Below are 21216 nucleotides of genomic sequence, written 5' to 3' on the forward strand. Positions count from 1 at the left end.
CATGTAGTAGGGAGCAGGAAAAAAATTCCAAATGGGGTAGAATTGGGAAAAAACACAATTTTAAACACAATTTTACACTGTACACTATGTGGTAAAATTGACCTGTTATCTTCATTCTCCAGGTCAGTACGGTTCCAACGATACCACACTTGGATAATTTTCCTTGCATTTTAATACTGAAATTTTTTTTTTTAAACCTTTGAGGAAATTCTTTTTTTCATAACCATATTCTGACCCCTATAACTTTTTTTGTAGCTTTGTGGGACGATCTGTTCTTTTCAGCGCTAAAAATTTTAAGTGTGTGCGACTTTTTGCTCACTTTTTATAAAAAAATTATTGGGTAGTTGAAGTGACAAAAAATTTTTTATTTTTGTTCCTGCTACGCCATTTGCCGTATGCCATTAATATTGTTATATTTTAATAGTATGGGCATTTTTGCAAGCAGCGATGCCCATGTTGTTTATTTCTTTTATTGGTTAAGTATTTGTATTTTTATTTTAAGGGAAGGGGGGTGATTTCAACTTTTAGGTTTTTAAATTTAACTTTATTTTTACTTTTTTTTAAGTCACCTTGGGTGACAATAACTGGCAATCATTCGAATGCCCATAGTATTCAGTGATGGCTAAATAGCCATCAATGAAGACTTCAATTGCAATATATCAATACAAGGCTGCCACCTAGTGGCCTGTATATACATCTAATTGACTCGAAAGTCAGCTTGAGGCTTCGGTCAATTAGATCGAGGTAACAGGTCCCCTGATCTCAGACGGGGAACGCTGTTACCGGACCGAAAGAGCGTGACTTCCGGTTCCTGTCTGCGCAGATGCCGTGGTCACATTTGACCACGCCATCTGAAATGTAAGATGTATGCGATCATACATGTGCCGCGGGTCTCTGCTATTTAAAATAGCAGAGAACCCGCGGCTTGGGCGCCCACTGCACGCGCGAGTGGGTGCCATGTTTAGGGATGGGATCCATGGCGTACAGCTACGTCATGGGTCCTTAAGGGGTTCAGGACAATTCATGCTGCTTTTCAACCATTCTAGTTTAACTACAGTTATTGTGTGCTTTGGGTCATTGTCTTGTTGTATACCTAAATACAGTCCTGATCAAAAGTTTAAGACCACTTGAAAAATTGCAAAAAATCATATTTTACATTGTTGGATCTTAACAAAGTTCCAAGTAGAGCTTCAACATGCAACAAGAAGAAATGAGAGTGAGACAAAACATTTTTTGAGCATTCAGTTAATTGAAAATAACGATTAAACTGAAACAGGCTGTTTTTCAGCTGATCCAAATTTTAGGACCACATGCCTTTAAAAGGCCAAATCTGTGCAAAGATGTGGATTCATTGTCATTTTCTGTCAGGTAGTCACATGTTGTGATGGCAAAGGCAAAAAAACTCTCCCTTTTTGAACGTGGTAGGGTTGTAGAACTGCATAAGCAGGGTCTCTCACAGCACGCCATCGCTGCTGAGGTGGGGCGCAGTAAGACAGTTTGGAATTTCTTAAATGATCCTGAGGGTTATGGAACAAAAAAGTCAAGTGGAAGACCCAAAAAAATTTCATCAGCACTGAGCCGGAGGATCCAATTGGCTGTCCGTCAAGACACTGGACGATCCTCGACCCAAATTAAGGACCTTACTGGTGCTGACTGCAGCCCCATAACCATCAGACAGCATCTGAGACTGAAGGGCTTCAAAAACAAAAAACGTCTTCAAAGACCTCGTCTCCTTGAACGCCACAGAACTGCTCGTTTGGACTTTGCAAGAGAGCACCAAACATGGGACATTCAAAGGTGGAAGAAAGTTTTATTCTCTGATGAGAATTTTTTTTACCTTGATGGTCCTGATGGTTTCCAACGTTACTAGCATGACAAGCAGATCCGACCGGAGATGTTTTCTACGCGCCACAGTGGAGGGGGCGCCATAATGGTCTGGGGTGCTTTTTCCTTCAGTGGAACAATGGAGCTTCAGGAAGTGCAGGTGCGTCAAACGGCCGCCAGCTATGTCCAGATGTTGCAGAGAGCATTCCTCATGACTGAGGGCCCTCGTCTGTGTGGTAACGACTGGGTTTTTCAACAGGACAACGCTACAGTACACAATGCCCGCAGGACAAGGGACTTCTTCCAGGAGAATAACATCACTCTTTTGGCCCATCCTGCGTGTTCCCCTGATCTTTAAATCCAATTGATAACCTTTTTACAAAAATGGACAACAGTTCCAGACAGTAGATGGCCTTCGTGCGGCCGTCTTCACCACTTGGAGAAATGTTCCCACCTCACCTCATGGAAACGCTTGCATCAAGCATGCCGAAACGAATTTTTAAAGTGATAAACAATAACGGCGGAGCTACTCATTACTGAGTTTTTGTTTGGAAGTTGGATTTCTGTTTGGGGGGGGGTTAGTTTTTTTTTGGAGGTGTGGTCCTAAACTTTTGATCAGCTGAAAAACAGCCTGTTTCAGTTTATTCGTTGTTTTCATTAAATGGAATGCTCAAAAAATGTTTTGTCTCACTCCCATTTCTTCTTGTTGCATGTTGAAGCTCTACTTGGAACCTTGTTAAGATCCAGCCATGCTAAATATGCTATTTTGCAATTTTTCAAGTGGTCTTAGACTTTTGATCAGGACTGTATCTCTTCAGCTTGAGCTCATGGACTGCAGCACTTGCATTCTGCTGTAAAATGTTTTATACACCTTAGAACTCATTGTTCCCTCAATGATTACAGCCCCAAATCATGATGCTCCTTCCACCATGCTTCACTGTTAGGCCTCTTTCAGACGGGCGTTGCGGGAAAATGTGCGGGTGCGTTACGGGAACACCGGCGATTTTTCCGCGCGAGTGCAAAACATTGTAATGCGTTTTGCACTCGCGTGAGAAAAATTACGCATGTTTGGTACCCAAACCCAAACTTTTTCACAGAAGTTCGGGCTTGGGATCGGTGTTCTGTAGATTGAATTATAATAGCATTCTGAATACAGAATGCATAGTAAAACATCGCTGGAGGGGTTAAAAAAAATAAAAAATAATTTAACTCACCTTAGTCCACTTGATCGCGTAGACCGGCATCTCCTTCAGTCTTCATCTGATCTCTGTGCAGCAACAGGACCTGTGGTGACGTCATTCCGGTAATCACATGATCCATTACCATGGTAAAAGATCATGTGATGACCGAAGTGACGTCACCACAGGTCCTATTGCTGCACAGAGATCAGATGAAGACAGAAGGAGATGCCGGGCTACGCGATCAAGTGGACTAAGGTGAGTTAAATTTTTTATTTATTTTTTTTAACCCCTCCAGCGATGTTTTACTATGCATTCTGTATTCAGAATGCTATTATTTTCCCTTATAACCATGTTATAAGGGAAAATAATGATCGGGTCTCCATCCCGATAGTCTCCTAGCAACCGTGCGTGAAAATCGCACCGCATCCGCACTTGCTTGCGGATGCTTGTGATTTTCACGCAACCCCATTCACTTCTATGGGGCCTGCATTACGTGAAAAACGCAGAATATAGGACATGCTGCGATTTTCACGCAACGCACAAGTGATGCGTGAAAATCACCGCTCATGTGAACAGCCCCATAGAAATTAATGGGTCGGTATTCAGTGCGGGTGCAATGCGTTCAACTCACGCATCGCATCCGTGCGGAATACTTGCCCGTGTGAAAGGGGCCTTAGAATGAGGTTTTGGTGTGAGGTCCTCTAGACCAGGGGTCAGCAACCTTCGGCACTGCAGATGTGGTGAAACTACAACTCCCAGCATGCTTAATTAACTTCTATGGGAGTTCTGAAAACAGCTAAGCAAATGTGCATGCTGGGTGTCGTAGTTTCACCACAGCTGGAGTGCTGAAGGTTGCTGATCCCTGTATTAGACATAGCATTGTGCATTTGTGCTAAAAGATTCCACTATGGTCTCATATGTCCATAGAATATTTTCCCACAAGCATTCAGAATTTTTTTTTATTCAGCAGTGGCTTCATGGTGTCCTAACATGAGGTAGTACTTTATGCTGCACAGAAAACAGTGCGGCTTAAGAAGGAGTTTGAAAGACCTACTAAATAAATAATTACCATGAAGACATTTGTTTTTGAGTGGAGTAATGCAAAGTGGTTACTACTAGATAATGGAATCAAGATCGGCCAATAGACTTCTACTGAGCCTGTCTCCTGCAGTAAGGAGAGAGACCGCAATATGCACACTTCTCTCTCCTCATTCTAGCTATCAGTGGGCATCTTAGCAGTCAGGCCCCTATCTTTTGATAGGTCTCTAGGACATATCAATAATCTTACCAAAACCCAGTGATTTTTTTTTTTTCTTTACAGCAGTGGCTTCCTGGTGTCCTAACATGAGGTAGTATTTTATGCTGCATAGAAGAAAGCAGTGCAGCTTAGGCTACTTTCACACCTGCGTTAGGTGCGGATCCGTCTGGTATCTGCACAGACGGATCCGCACCTATAATGCAAACGCTTAGATCCGTTCAGAACGGATCCGTTTGCATTACCATGAACAAAAAAAAATTTTTTTTTTATTTTTTTTGTTCATGATAATGCAAACGGATCCGTTTTGACTTTACATTGAAAGTCAATAAGGGACGGATCCGTTTGAAAATTGAGCCATATTGTGTCAACTTCAAACGGATCCGTCCCCATTGACTTACATTGTAAGAAACAAAGAGAGGATTTGCACCAACAAGAAATGCTACTGACTAAACAGGGGAGTCATACATGCAGGTATTAAAAGCTGAGACTTCCGCCAATATGTTCCAGTAAGGAAGATATCAGAGCCCATCACTGCACCACGTCACGGTCACTCAGCATGGCAGAGGGTCCTAGCCGCTGCTCTAACTATGGTGTGAACACAGTCTGGGGGTGTTGTAATTCAGCACACAGCCAAGCCTCCACACAAAGGCCCAGCATGAATACTGTGGCAGTGCAATGTGAATGAGGCCAGGCCGTGAGCCACACCTATACCAGACCATGTGATGGAGGTTACCAGGTGCAACAGAGTGTCCAAACACACCCAAATCTAACAAGACAAAAACACAGAAATGAAGTGGCAATTCATTTCTGTGTTTTTGTCTTGTTAGATTTGGGTGTGTTTGGACACTCTGTTGCACCTGGTAACCTCCATCACATGGTCTGGTATAGGTGTGGCTCACGGCCTGGCCTCATTCACATTGCACTGCCACAGTATTCATGCTGGGCCTTTGTGTGGAGGCTTGGCTGTGTGCTGAATTACAACACCCCCAGACTGTGTTCACACCATAGTTAGAGCAGCGGCTAGGACCCTCTGCCATGCTGAGTGACCGTGACGTGGTGCAGTGATGGGCTCTGATATCTTCCTTACTGGAACATATTGGCGGAAGTCTCAGCTTTTAATACCTGCATGTATGACTCCCCTGTTTAGTCAGTAGCATTTCTTGTTGGTGCAAATCCTCTCTTTGTTTCCTATGTTTATTTACTACATTCTGTGTAGTTTGCTCTTGTGGTGCATGTGGACCGCGTCGACGTCCTCCATTGTATGCATATTTTGCTGGGGTTAGTCGATTATTGCGGTCCACATGCGGTGGGGCTGCTCCTCCATTAAATAGACACGCCACAGTGTCAGGGGCTGAGCAGCTCCTCCAGAATTGCCACTTCATTTCTGTGTTTTTGACTTACATTGTAAGTCTGGACGGATCCGTTTGCCTCCGCACGGCCAGGCGGACACCCGAACGCTGCAAGCTGCGTTCAGGGGTCCGCCTGCTGAGCGGAGCAGAGGCTGAACGCTGCCAGACTGATGCATTCTGAGCGGATCCGCATCCACTCAGAATGCATTAGGGCTGGACGGATGCGTTCAGGGCCGCTTGTGAGAGCCTTCAAACGGAGCTCACAAGCGGAACCCCGAACGCTAGTGTGAAAGTAGCCTTAAGAAGTTAGAAAAACGTACTAATGAATAATTACAATGAAGAAATTTGTTTTTGAGTGGAGTATCCCTTTAGTAATGCAAAGTGGTTACTACTAGATATCGGTAGCCATGCCTGCCGTGTATGTGACATATCCTGAGACAGGTCCAACTTACCTTGGTGTTGGATCTACTTTTGCTTAATATATTGCAATTTCTTCTTGGTCACCTACATGAGTAACAGATAGTGAGGAAAACCACTAGTGACCACCATTCCAGTTCTGACTGCTGAGACCCCCACCGATGGCTATATCGATGAGAGAGAAGCGCTTGCATACAGTAAGGCTACTTTCACACTTGCGGCAGTGTTATCCGGCGGGCAGTTCCGTCGCTCGTCGCCGCCGGATCCGCCGATCTGGATGTGACTGAAAGCATTTGTGAGACGGATCCAGATGCGGATCCGTCTCACAAATGCATTGCAAGAACGGATCCGTCTCTCCGCTTATCATGCGGACAGACGGATCCGTCTTGTATCTTTTTTCACATTTTTACCAGTCTGCGCATGCGCAGGACGGATCCGGCATTCCGGGATTTTGAAGCACTAATACATTCCTAATGGGAAAAATGCAGTTTCCAGCATTCCGGCAAGTCTTCAGTTATTTTCGCCGGAGATAAAACCGTAGCATGCTGCGGTTTTATCTTTTGCCTGATCAGTCAAAATGACTGAACTGAAGACATCCTGGATTACTCTCCATTCAGAATGCATGGGGATATGCCTGATCAGTTCTTTTCCGGTATAGAGCCCCTGTGACGGAACTCTATGCCGGAAAAGAAAACCGCTAGTGTGAAAGTAGCCTAACGCACTCTCTCTCTTCACTGGATAGGATGGAATCAAGATGGGCCAATAGACTTCTACTGAGCCTGTCTCCTGCAGTAAGGAGAGAGACCGCAATATGCACACTTCTCTCTCCTCATTCTAGCTATCAGTGGGCATCTTAGCAGTCAGGCCCCTACTTATTAAATCTTTTGATAGGTCTCTAGGACATATCAATAATCTTACCAAAACCCAGTGATTTTTTTTCTTTACAGCAGTGGCTTCCTGGTGTCCTAACATGAGGTAGTATTTTATGCTGCATGGAAAGCAGTGCAGCTTAAGAAGTTTGAAAAACTTACTAATGAATAATTACAATGAAGAAATTTGTTTTTGAGTGGAGTATCCCTTTAGTAATGCAAAGTGGTTACTACTAGATATCGGTAGCCATGCCTGGCGTGTATGTGACATATCCTGAGACAGGTCCAACTTACCTTGGTGTTGGATCTACTTTTGCTTAATATATTGCAATTTCTTCTTGGTCACCTACATGAGTAACAGATAGTGAGGAAAACCACTAGTGACCACCATTCCAGTACCTACAGGGTTGTCACTCAACTTTGCAGAGACCATTCCCATTGGTCAAAAGCATGAAATTGTGGGATGCCACATTAAAGGGTCACAGAGTTTTGGTAAAACTTTAGATATGTTAGGAATAGCAAAACTTCTGATGGGTGCGGTTCTGACTGCTGAGACCCCCACCGATGGCTATATCGATGAGAGAGAAGCGCTTGCATACAGTAAGGCTACTTTCACACTTGCGGCAGTGTTATCCGGCGGGCAGTAACGTCGTTCGTCGCCGCCGGATCCGCCGATCTGGATGTGACTGAAAGCATTTGTGAGACGGATCCGGATGCGGATCCATCTCACAAATGCATTGCAAGAACGGATCCGTCTCTCCGCTTGTCATGCGGACAGACGGATCCGTCTTGTATCTTTTTTCACATTTTTACCAGTCTGCGCATGCGCAGGCCGGAAAGACAGATCCGGCAAGTCTTCAGTTATTTTCGCCGGAGATAAAACCGTAGCATGCTGCGGTTTTATCTTTTGCCTGATCAGTCAAAATGACTGAACTGAAGACATCCTGAACAGATTACTCTCCATTCAGAATGAATGGGGATATGCCTGACCAGTTATTTTCCGGTATAGAGCCCCTGTGACGGAACTCTATGCCGGAAAAGAAAACCGCTAGTGCGAAAGTAGCCTAACGCACTCTCTCTCTTCACTGGATAGGATGGAATCAAGATGGGCCAATAGACTTCTACTGAACCTGTCTGTAGTAAGGAGAGAGACCGCAATATGTGCACTTCTCTCTCCTCGTTCTAGCCATCAGTGGATGTCAAGCCCCCTCTCTAGGACATATCAATAGTCTTACCAAAACTCGGTCATTCTTTTAATGCAAATGAATAATTATTTAAAAATTACCAGTACACTGCTGCATATAGGAGCTGCAGTGTCTGGCTGCCTGGTATTCATTCACATACTGGCTAGTAAAATTTGACGTCCTTGTGGTTTCCCTTCTCACTCTGACTAGAACCCACAGCATGGACTATGTCCATATATCAAGGGATAAATGACTGAACTGTGACACAATTGTAAAATACTTTATTTTATACGCTGTAGACAAAGTGAGCACTTCAACAATTATAAAGTTAAATAAATCTTATAAAAATATATATTTATACAATATAAAACTTTTAATCATTTGCAAGAAACAAAAGTGCAATGAAAACCACACAACACATATACGCCTAAAAATCAACAGAGTACAGTTAAACTTCTCAAAGTTATTCACCATAGGGCAACCGTCCCCAAAGTTTCAACTTGCCTCATCATCACAGATTCTGAAATCCCCCACTAACCTACAACAGATCTGAGCTTCAAAGCTTGCTCCAGGAATCACTATCCCAAGAGTGTGGCCTTAAATTTATTTTCCAGAATTATAAAAGCATGGCTGTTTTCTTCCAGAAACAGCACCACACCTGTCCCCAGGTTTTGTGTGGCACTGCAACGTAGCCAAATTCCCTGCAATGGAACTGATCTGCAATATCACATACAACCTGTGGAAGAAAGCAGCTGTGTTTTTTCTAATCTGATACAACCCTATTTCAAGATGCCCAGGAGTTTGCATAGACAATATCTCCCCCTGCTGGTCAGTGTCAGCATACAGTGCAATAAGGCGTGGCAACCAACAGGAGGAGTTATTTCTATACAGACTCCTGTGTTTGAGGACATTGTCAATAAGGTAGTAATGCTGGGCACAGAGACCTGCTTGAGCATAAAGGGGTATCAGCAATGAGGTAAGTGAAACTTTGGTGGTTGGGACATAAGCCATCAAGAATCCAGGTAAAAGCTGAATTTCCAGTTTTTACCCTTGGTCATATGGCCACTTGTCATGACGCAAGGGGAAAAGGCCACCACTGCAGCCTGTGATTGGCTGCAGCGGTCAAGTGTCCCCCCATCGATGGATGTTGGACTCAGTATGGCAGGGAGAGGAAGAGCTTTTCCAGGAGTGTTACACACCGAACCCAGTGGTGGGAACCAGGTAAGTATGATCTCCACTGCGGGTCGGCCACTCTGGGAGGTCTGTTAGACTCTTGGATAACCCCTTCAGTCTACACCTTCAAAGAACCTTTCTTTTTTGCTTGCTCATAGTTGACCTTCACACAGAACGTCTCTTCATTTTTATCTTCGTGGTCATTGATAAATATGAGAATCTCTTCCTGCCCGCTGCTCTCGCTAGGCGCAAAGCGCAAACCAATCGTGTACGTTTCACCAGCGCCAACCTACAGGAAACAGATCAGAGTTGTTGAAGGCTACCGTGGCTTTAAGACAGTCATTATTTAAGGAATTGATACAATGTTTCCCTGGGTAGACTGAAAGCTGAAAATAAACACTGTCAATAGATCATGCGCTTCAGTAAGTTATCCAAAGCACTCGGAAGTATCGTCTGTAAAAGTAACCTCTGCTCTGTCATGTAGAATGATCCCATTATGGTCGTCCTCTATGCATTCCAAATTAAAAAAAAAAAAACATTTAGAGGACACGTAAATTTGTTGAACTTGTAAATTATTATTTTACAGTAGAGTGCAACTTTATAATACACATTGATTTAAAAGGTGCTGAAGACCTTGATTTAACTAATCTCAAAGTCGCTTCCTGCGAGCGTTCGCGGCGCGCATTTGTATCACTTGCTTTACAAGTCTCTGCGGCGAGTATGGATGACCTGTTGTAGCTTGCAATTAGAATGTCTTAATTAGGTAGAGCAGATGGAATATTTAAGCAGCGGAGCACAATGGTGAGAGTTATCGGCCCCATTCTTGGTTCACTAGAACTGCGTTAATTCAGTCCTGCATAAAAAGGGGGGCTTTCATTTACATATTATCTAAAAAGAAGCATTTGCAAAATTGGTGCCGCATCTCCTTGAAATAAATTAAGGACATTAAAAGGGGTATTCCCCGTCTAATAAAACTGATAGTTACTCTAGGACAGTCCATCACTTTGTATCCATGGGAGTCCGAGCTCTGGGGACCCTCGACAATTGTGAGAATGAGAAGTCCACAGCACTGGTGTAGCGATGCTTCCTTATCTAAGTTTTCCCTGTACCACAGTGCTCCTGGCCATCCGGCAGTGCAGGAATTTGAGCACCACCCATTGACTTGAACCAGCACGGCGCCCCCTTTCTTTTCAGGATCAGTGAGGATCTCCAAAGATGGAGTCCCCCCTAATCATAAAGTGATAGCATATCCTTTACAAGATGTGAATACTTCTTTATCAGGAGGGGTGGGTGGGCAGAAGGGTTACGTAATGTGAAATTCAGTATTACTGTAAGGATAACTGGGAACGCACCATTCTGGGAAAGCAGGAATAAAAATCACTACTGCTGTCCTAGCTTACACAAAGCTTTCCTAGGATCCCAAATTGGTAGGATTAATAATGTGATATGTATGTGGGGGGTGCACAGGGGAGAAGCTCCTGGGCGACAGGGGAAAATCTGGCCCTTCAACTGATCGCCTCGTATGAGTAATGAGACCTTTGGGGGGCCCTTAGGCTCCAGGGTCTGGGTGTACCTGCAACCTTTGCACCACTGTAGTTATGCCCCAAGCAGGGGCGTAGCTATAGGGGGTGCAGAGGTAGCAGTCGCTATCGGGCCCAGGAGCCTGAGGGGGCCCAAAAACCCTTGTGCCACATAAGACACTGGCATTATAGAAAGTGCATGCTGGTCAATTTACACCTCTGGCTGGAGGGAAGGGGTTAGGTTAAGAATTTGGCATGAGGGGGTGCCCTTTCAATGTTTGCCTCAGGCAGCAGGAAGGCTATGTGCTCCCCTGCCCCTTGCCAACAAGCACTAAGGGACGGGGGCCCAAGCTGAACTCTTGCACCAGGGCCCATGAGCTTTTAGCTACGCCCCTGGCCCCAAGATGTACAACTAGAAAAGTGTGGATACTGTTTGGAAGCTACATTGACAGTCAAATTGCTTGTCACCCAGTTTTCCCAGATAAAGCTGAAACTAGGAAATTACTCCTGAATTGTGACCGAAGACAAAACAAAGACTTTCTGGTTCTCAGTAGGCTGAGGCTGTGGTAACCATTACCTCAAAGGTGTTCTCCTTGAACTGCAGAAGATCGGCCCTGTTGGTATGGAGTGAGTATCTTTTCCTGGTTGGATAGGGGTTAGTGTAAGTTATCCTTTTGTTACAGCCCTTCTCTCCAGTAGACACTGTTATTTCAAAAGCCTATGAAGACATAAGGCAGGATCAGCTATGTGGTTACACAGCAAACATTCGACTAGCACCTCTTAAATGTACAACTGCACCATTATCTATTGCTCCAGTACATCTACCAAAATATAACAAAGCAACTTTGCAAACAGCCTTTATTAAGAAAAATATCTCCTAACGGTTACTGCATTCAGCTGCTAGGTAGATCTATGTGTCTCCATGGTTACAAAGTATTAAAAAAAAAACAACCCTATGTAGACTGCTCCTGTATTCATACTTTCTAACTGAAAAAACACAAGGCACAGCTTGCCAAGTGAGATCCACTGTCCGGGGTGATTAGCAGGGGAAATGGAAACCCCCGAGCCGGAAACAGGTTCACACGAACAAGAAACAGAAGAATAGACATTCTCCAGCACTCCTATTAAACATCAGTTTTATTATTCACAAGAAAAAACATCATCCATGTGAGATGCTTACATGTTTAGGACAGCAAAAACTACGTGTGTGCCCTTAATCATATCACGGTGCTGTGGTTTTTGCTGTCCGAAACGCGTAACTGGATGTTTCATGGGAGCCCCAGAGATCGTCCTTCCTTGTGATTCATACTTCCCTCCTTCTATCCCCCAATTCTTAATAATCTACCAAATGTATGTTAGCAAGAAGTAAGAGACAAATGGAAAGGAGCGCGACAGCTCGACCAGACTACACAGGGATCTGTTTGTAGTCTGTCACCATGGCGATGCATAAGTCTGTAAGGTGGCCATAGACCTAAAGCAATTTTTAATCAATGCAATGTACAATGGTGCTTTTTTTTCATCATACATGCAATGAAAAATAAAATGATGGTGAAGTTAGACCTAGCCTTTAAATCTAATTAACAACTACAAAGCGATTGACTGGAGTTGTGAATTCATTTCCATTAGGATAGCTGGGCGCCTTATTCAGCTAGCACCGCACTTTTAGAAATAAATTACACTAGAGCTTTAATATTTTCAGATTGTAATGTTTCATTTCTGCTCCCCCAGGATCTGGCGCTCGACATACTAATTCAAATAGTTTTAACAATGAATAGCCAAGCAAAATTATATATGTCAGCTTGTAATAATCCCTTTCAGGGAGAATACTCCAGTCATTTATCATAATGCAAAATAATAGCTCAAAATTTTAAAGCAGTACAGCAGCCAAGACCTTCAGTAACATCTCTATACAGGTAGACTCTTCAAGGGATCTTTAATTGGAGGATCCTAAAACTACCATCTGTCATTATGGATCTCCTTTGGGAAATGCAAATCATTGGTAGGTGCTAAAAAATCTAATACTGAACCGTCCCTAATTCCTGCCAACATATCAGGCTGATCACAGACATTTAACCCCTCAGATACCATGGTCAATTAGGATCACAGCATTTGAGGCAGCTTTACCAGGGCCTCAACGGCTTCCCAGTGTGGAAATTGGGGGAGTCGTTCATTTCTTGTGGTACCCATAGTCCCTCTGGAGGGCTACCACATCAATAGTTCCTATGAAGGCCTGTAGGTAGCAGAGATCCATAGGAACATAGCGCAACTCCCATAGGTTGCAATGGTAATTTATTGCAGTCTATGGGACAAGCAATGTAATGATCACATGTTTAACAAAATCATAATGGATGTCTGCTTTTTCATCCCTTTACATCCAAAAAAAAAACCTGATCAGAAAGTCATGCACACTCTAACATGGGATCAACAAAAACTATAGATCACCCCACAAAAAATGAGCCCTTACTCAGCTCCGTAGACATAACTATAAAGAAGTTATGGGGGTCAGAATAGGACGATGCAAAAGTTTTTATTTTTTTTAAAGTATTGTTGAATTACAAGAAAAAAATATAAATGTGGTATCTCTGTAATTGTACTGAATAACAGTAAGTGGTCAGTTTAAACCCATAAAACTATGGCAGAATTGCATTTTTTTCCATTATTACCCCATTTTGAATTTTTACAGCTTCCCATTACATCATATGCAATATTAAATGGTGCCATTAGAAAGTACAACTTTCAGCTAAAATTAAGTTCTCATACAACTATGTGAAAGTAAAAATAAAAAAGTTATGTCTCCAAGAAGGCAGAGAGTGAAAAACGAAAATCAAAAACAGACATCTTTGCTGTGTTTAAGGGGTAAAATAATTCCAATAGAAAGTTTGTATCATCTAACAAAGAATTGTAATATGTACAGGGGAGGATTAGGAACTTAAAGTGGCCCTGGAAAAAAACCTAAAAGTGGCCCCATGTTGTAGGCAGGGATAAACTTATAGAAGATGGGGCAACATAAGAAGGGAAGGTCAACACAAATAGTAAGGGGCAACAGAAGTAGACAGGGCCAGCAATACCTTAGTGCAGCACAAAGTACCGCTCCACCAGAATCAAATACCACAGTGCAGGACAAAATACTGCCACCCTTTCTACAGTATTTAACTGTATCATGTCCTGTGGACGACAATACAGTTACGTTCAGGAGGGCACCTGTAGCTGTTGAGCATCATATCTTCATGGACTTGGCCTGTGGCCATCAGGAGAGCTTGGGAGGCCCCCTGGGCATCGGCCCACCGGGAAATTTCCCTGCAGGGTCTATGGCCAATCCGCCCCTGAATATGTACTCATAGGAGAGCTTTAAGAGATATTTGGTTAGTTGTATAAGAAACGGAGATTTGATTATTTTTTATCTTTTGGACAATCATTATGTACACTGGCCAGGAACACAAAGCACTGAATGGTCTTAGGCCTCTTTCATACTGGCGTCCCAGATTTGCTCTGGATGCGTCCCGTGTGCATTGCGGGGAAACCCGCGCGAGTGCGCACGCAATTTCAGTAATTTTTCAGTCATTTTGCGTTGTTCAGTTTTTATTAACGCAATCGCGCGTGATAAAAAACAGAATGTGGTACCCAGACCCGAACTTCTTCACTGAAGTTCGGGTTAGGTGTAGATTTTATTATTTTCCTTTATAACATGGTTATAAGAGAAAATAATAGCATTCTGAATACAGAATGCATAGCACAATCGCGCTGGAGTGGTTAAAAAAAAAAATTATAATGTAACTCCCCTTATCCACTTGATCGCGCAGCCGGCATCGTCTTCTTTCTTCTTCTTTCGGGACTTGCAAAAGGACCTTTGATGACGTAATCGCTCTCACCATGTGGTGAGCGCGGTGACATCAGGGCAGGTCCTGCTGAATGAAGATAGAAGATCTCATTGAAACCATGCGTGAAAATCGCACCGCGTCCGCACTTGCTTGCAGATGCTTGCGATTTTCACGCAGCCCCATGCGTAAATAGAACATGCTGCGATTTTCACACAACGCACAAGTGATGCGTGAAAATCACTGCTTATCTGCACAGCCCCATTGAAGTGAATGGGTCCGGATTCAGTACGGGTGCAATGCGTTCACCTCATGCATTGCACCGGCGCGGAATTCCGCCCGTGTGAAAGGGGCTTTAATGTCTGGCCATGACTTCAATACTCTGATGATGCCAATGATAATGAATGGGCTGCAAGGAACAAGTGAACAAGTTTATGTTAACAACTTCTGCAACTTTGTAATACAATCCATGAGAGGGTAGTAAAGGCAGAATTAAATCTTGATGATGGATGGAGCCCGGTGTGATTTATTGCAGACTGGAGATAGGTCACAGATGCACTATAACTTCATAGACAATTATGAGCTAGTAAATTAGAAATGCTGCTCAGCTGCCAGGCGGCTACACAGATTCTCTTATACAAAATTGTAAGGGGGTTATATATCAGAACAGCTCAGTTGTTAAAAAGAAACATTTTAGTGACGATGTATTGTCTCTATTTAGGTCACATTGGGGGTCATTTATTAATCTGAAATATGCCTAAATTAGGTGTATTTCAGGTGCAGATGGCAGCAAAATGGTTAGTTGCGCCGCTATCTGCGACTTCTCCCCGCTCACGCCAGGTCTAAAATTGTAGGTGTAGTGTGGGGGTGGGGAAGGGGGTGGGCCTGCAGGTCTTAATAAATGTGCCCCATTGTCTCTATTAGGTGTGAAACATAGAAACATAGAATGTGTCGGCAGATAAGAACCATTTGGCCCATCTAGTCTGCCCAATATATCTGAATCCTATTAATAGTCCCTGGCCCTATCTTATATGAAGGATAGCCTTATGCCTATCATAGGATTGGTAGATTGGACTAGACCATGATTTAAAGGAACAGTCTAGGCTAGTGGTGACAAACCATTTTAAAGACAGGGTGTGTCACGGTGGGGAGTGGGGGAAACCCCCCACCGTGCGGTGTCAAAGGGTAAAAGGGAATCAGCCTGGCCAAAAAGGAGTAATAAGGGAGCAGGTCACCTCCTACAGCGTCCCTAATCCTCTCCCTGACTCCTCACCGTGTGAGCGGACCCCGATGGTAGGAAGACTCATACTCAGGATTCCTAGAGACCCTAAGTCGCCCTGGTAATCCCTCACCAAGGAGCCGGGAAGAGACAACCTGTTCATCCCAGTAATGGAGGAACAGGAGTCTCTATCTGAGGCCAGGCTGCAAGGAGAGGGGAACACATACAGCATAAGGAGATGGCAGGTAAGCGAAACCCATAGCACACTTACCTGCCACAGACACACTGACTGGAACCCGTGCACTAGTGCTGCTGTCCACACAAACATTAAGGACACAGCACACACCACAAACCACACAGGAACCCAGGACACCCAAAGCTGCAATAAACATGAAACAGAGGAATGTCTAGCAAACCTGCTGGACACCAAACACCACCAGACATGTAACACCAAACTAGACATACCAACACCCTGAACATAAGCCACTCCATACAAATAGGGACAGGAAGGGAAGGAGACACCGGGATAACATTGAACATCTGTGACCACAAGGGTGGCCCTCACTGGACAGATGGAACACCCTGGACTGGAGCAGAGCTCCAGCACCAACGACAGCTGAAGTACAACTCACTCCAGCCAGGAAACCACAGAAGATAAAAGCCAAGTGACCACAACCAGTCAGGGAGTTAACCCTTACAGCACCAGACAGAGGGAGGCTACAACTTAAAGGGGAAGTGCACACACAAGCATACTAAACCACACGTTACCACCGGCAACAGCATGCGTGGCAACCATGTCCCGGCAATCACCCAGAAGGCCGAGACACTGCCACCGCATGCTCTCACAGCAACACATTGCCACGGGCAACCGCAAGTGTGGCAACAGTGTCACGGCGCAAACCAAAGGCTGTGACAGGGTGCCCAAAATGCAACCCAAAACCTACCTATTTATCAGAAAGTGCCAACCCCAGCAATTTAACCTGAAAAATGAATGGGGGGAGGGCACTGGGAGTCATTATACTGTGTAAGGGACCCTCACACAGTATTAGGACTCCCAAGTGGCCCCCTCAGATACCTATCATTGCTAGAGCACAGGAGAGCCGCATACCTCCCAACTTTTGAAAAACACAAAGAGGAACAACATGTGCGGCAACTTTTTTCATACTAGACCACACCTACACCCGAAACATAATTATACACACATAGTAACTCTTGCCCATTTACAGCACACAGTAGCAATATCAACATTGTGCCCCCTTCACAGTAGCTATGGCCAGATATGCCTCTTCACAGTAGTTATGCCAGATTATGTGCCCCCTCACAGTAATTATGCCAGATTATGTGCCCCCTCACAGTAATTATGCCAGATTATGTGCCCCCTCACAGTAATTATGCCAGATTGTGTGCCCCCTCACAGTAATTATGCCAGATTGTGTGCCCCCTTTCGAGGATATAAAAAAAAAAAACTGTAAATAATCACCTGGTGTCTCCGATGCTCAGATGCCGGCGCTCCACAGCAGCATGAAACTACCAGACATCGCACTGCTTTGTAGGAGGAGAAGCGCCCACTGATTCCCAGCTTCTCCTACACAGCAGCGCGATGTGTGACAGTACATCATACTGCTTAGGAGCGCTGACTGAGGTCATGACGTCACTGCTGGGCCAGGCCTGGAGGAGAGATACAGTGTGGGAAGATGAGCTGCGGTTAGTGAATGAAAGGACCGCCAGCCCCCCAGCAGTGAGCGCTTCGATCTGTATTGATGGCAGCGCTCATAACAGCCAGCCCTGTGTGTGTGTCCACGGAGAGGGCTCTGAATGCCCCCTCTTACGTGTGCGCCACTGGTCTAGGCAAAGCTGATCCACTGTGTTATGCCTAGTGTAGGGCCTCGGGGGGTGGAGTATGACACATGGATTCTTTCTTTGGTGTTCTTTGAGTCCCTGTGTAATGCTCCACCATCTCAGGCCCTACACTAGGGGTTTTCTGAAACTTTAACTGATGAACTCTCCTCAGGATAGGTTATCAGTATCTGATCAGTGGGGGGTCTGACACCCAGGATTCCTGCTTATCAGCTGTTTGAGAAGTCACCATTGCTCACAGTAGCGCCGCAGCCTTCTCACAGCTTTTCCTAGGCCAGTGATGTCATGTTCATCAGTCATGTGGCCTAGCTGCAAATAAGCCCCATTAAATTGAATGGGGTTGAGCACGATACCAAGCACAGCAGCTATACAATGTACAGCGCTGTGCTTGGTAAGCTGTGAGGTGGTCACGGAGATCACAGGAGCCTCAGTGCCTTCTCAAAGCTGAACAGCGGGGGTCCAGATCAGACCTCCACCGATTAGATAGTGATAACCTATGCACAGGATAGGTCATCAGTTTAAAAGTCTAGGAAAACCCCTTTAACACAGCGTACCAGTTTTGCCTGGAGTGTTCCTTTAAGTGAGACAACAGTTAAACCGGTTGTCCCATCTGGGACATTTATGACAAACTGACAGGGTATGCCAATAGGTGTGAGTCCCACCTCTGGGATCTGATCCTGTGTCAAAAATGGAGACCCGAAGTGAATACAGAGCACATTGTGCCATAAATTGCTCAGATAAGAATACCCCTTTAATTGACTTTAGATAGACAAATGCATCAGTAGGAAATTCATACAGTAGTTCCAGTGTAAGTAAATGGCACCTGTGGTCCATCACAGCACCACTACAGATTTGTATCCTGAATGACAGCAAGCAGAGATTCTGAAACCTGCGAGGAAGTGATTTAAAAATTGATTGGAAGATTAGATAAGGTTTCCTTTAACACAAATAAATGTTTTTGCTGAAACTGTACTATTCCTCTGTAAAAGTATAACTACAACAAATTAACTCAATAAAGACCAATATAAGCGGGGTTGGGTGTGGGGGCAGGTGAAGCTGGGGCACCAAAGTGCTAATTGGCTGACACTGTTCCCTACAAAGCTGAACGTGAGGACAGCCCCGTCCCCCTTCCTGATGCTTCTGGGTTACTCTTTTGGAATGCCAAATAACAGGATTGTATAGATGTCACAAATTAAATGAAGTCGACTTTTGTAGGGGTTTTCCAGGAATAATTAATTTTTATTTAATGCCTGCAGCCTGACTCCGTAAATGGAAAATGTATCCTCATCTGTGGTCCATGCAATGTTTACATCTGGTGCTGCATGGGCATGGTTACAAGCTCCACTGCAGCCAATGACTGGATTCAGCAGTGATGTGCCACTTGTGGCCACGTCACCACTGAAGCCACTTACTGGCTGCAGCAGAGCATGTGACCATGCCCATGAAGATTCGGATATTAACACAGCAGGGACTGAAACATGGACACAGTGGAGGCAGCGCAGAGGATCTAAGCACCAGGAAGAGGTGGGCAGCAGGTATTAGAAAAGAAAATAATGGTTTCTGGAAAACCTCTTTAAAGGCCTTCAGTAGCAATTTTCTAGGACAGATTTTACTCATGTTGGGCTAAAAATCATTTTTGTAACTGGTCTTTATTTAAAATTTGCCGCTCTCACGGCCAGATGTATAATATCTCTGAACTCATGAAAGCTCATGAACACTAATTTAAAGGGCATCTGTCAGCAGATTTTTAACTATGAAACTGGCTGACCTGTTACATGTGCCCTTGGCAGCTGAAGACATCTGTGTTGGTCCCATGTTCATACGATGTGTCCGCATTGCTGAGAAAAATGATGTTTTAATATTTTCAAATGAGCAACGGGGGCTTTACCATTACACCTAGAGGCTCTGCTCTCTCTGCAACTGTCTCACCCTCTGCACTTTGAAATAACATCATCAACCCTGGCCCTGTCAACCAGAGTGGAGAGGGAATGGCAGTTGCTCCTAGAGGCTCATATATAAAAACATAATTATTCCCAGCAATGCGGTCACATATGAACATGGGACCAACACAGATGCCTTCAGCTGCCCAGTGCACATGTAACAGGTCAGCCGGTGTCATAGGGACAAATCTTCTGGCAGATGCGCTTTAAGCCATATTTTTATCGGTTTGATAAGAATTTATCTATAATAGGAGAAAGATTGCTCCCAAAGGTGTTCATAACCTTTGGTCTGTTGAATAAGACAAAGATGATATTTGAAAGGGAAGATGAGAGAAGAAGCTAACCAGCATGGAAGTGGATAGGGCATCTGAAATCAGGAACAAGAACAAGCCAAAGTAAAGCCTAAAGACCGAAGCAGAGGTCAGAGAAGTCTAATGAATTGGTCATTTAGTCACTGGGAGATCACTGGGAGAGTGCAATAAAGATAATTTCATAGCATTCATTTTTTATTTAGGCTATGGCTCCACACGACATAAAACTGCAGTGTTGTGCTATTGTATCACAACTAATGATAGTGAATCTGGTCTTGCTGCAATCCACATGTTGCCGACCCCACAAACAGCAAAAACGAATTCACGACCATTAGTTGTAACTGGCACTGCAGCATTTGCAGTCTCAATGTCGCCAAGAAGCCCTAGCCTTCTGCCTTACCTTAGAAATGATTGGGTTCCGGCTTAGTACACAGACCAGCCAGGAGGCTACAAGCTGATGCTGATCAACATCAACCAAATTGAGATAGATGAATTTGCTTCCGGCCTTTTGAGGACGCACTGCTATATGCAGATCCTGGATTCCATTTGGAGGCAGCACAAATACACTCTCTGGGTCAACCTAAGCGGGGCAAAAAAAGACAAAAACAAGGGTTTATTTGCCGCTTGTAACATCCTCTTGGGTTAATACCTCAATGAGATGCTCCATAACTTCATAGATGCGATTTACAGAACTTACTCCAGTAAGGCTCCATTCACACGTCCGCAAAATGTGTCCGCATCTGTTCCGCAATTTCGCGGAACGGGTGCGGACCCATTCATTCTCTATGGGGACGAAATGGATGCGGACATCACACAGTGTGCTGTCTGCAGCCGCAATTGCGGAGCGCGGCCCCGATTTTGGGTCCGCAGCTCCGCAAAAAGATAGAGCATGTCCTATTCTTGTTCGCAGCTTGCAGACAAGAATAGGCATTTCTATGGGGGTGACGGGCTGGTGTGTTGCGGACCCGCAATTTGCGGGTCCGCAACACACCACGGACGTGTGAATGTAGCCTAAAGGTGAGGTATAGAAAGAAAAAGTAACTTCTCAAGCCAGAAGTGTTAGGGATCATGCACACGATCGTATGTACCGTATTTATCGGCGTATAACACGCACTTTTTCCCCCTGAAAATAGGGGCCAAATGATGTATGCGTGTTATACGCCGATATTCATTGCGGCCCGGCAAAGATGCAGCATCACAGACTGTGCTGTATGAGCCGGGAGAGAGGAGGGGCTGGAGTCCGTAACTAGGGGCGGGGCCCGGTGCAGTCACTGTACTCTTACACCGGGCCCCGCCGCT

The 21216-nt window shown here is 44.5% G+C and overlaps 1 protein-coding gene across 3 annotated transcripts in view; it reads right to left on the reverse strand.

The window, feature by feature from the left end:
- Positions 1 to 8385: 8385 nt before the first annotated feature.
- The window catches only part of NPHP4 (nephrocystin 4), a 323852-nt gene continuing 311021 nt past the window's right edge, over positions 8386 to 21216 (reverse strand). For all 3 annotated transcript variants that reach the window (XM_040429459.1, XM_040429453.1, XM_040429446.1), the window contains exons 28-30: positions 20318 to 20497; positions 11353 to 11493; positions 8386 to 9544 (exon numbers count right to left, since the gene is read on the reverse strand). In XM_040429459.1, coding sequence (XP_040285393.1) covers positions 9374 to 9544; positions 11353 to 11493; positions 20318 to 20497 — 492 coding nt within the window. In that variant the 3' untranslated portion in view covers positions 8386 to 9373. The remainder of the gene's footprint in view (positions 9545 to 11352; positions 11494 to 20317; positions 20498 to 21216) is intronic.

The sequence above is a fragment of the Bufo bufo genome, chromosome 1 (genome assembly GCF_905171765.1).
Source record: "Bufo bufo chromosome 1, aBufBuf1.1, whole genome shotgun sequence".
NCBI lineage: Eukaryota > Metazoa > Chordata > Amphibia > Anura > Bufonidae > Bufo > Bufo bufo.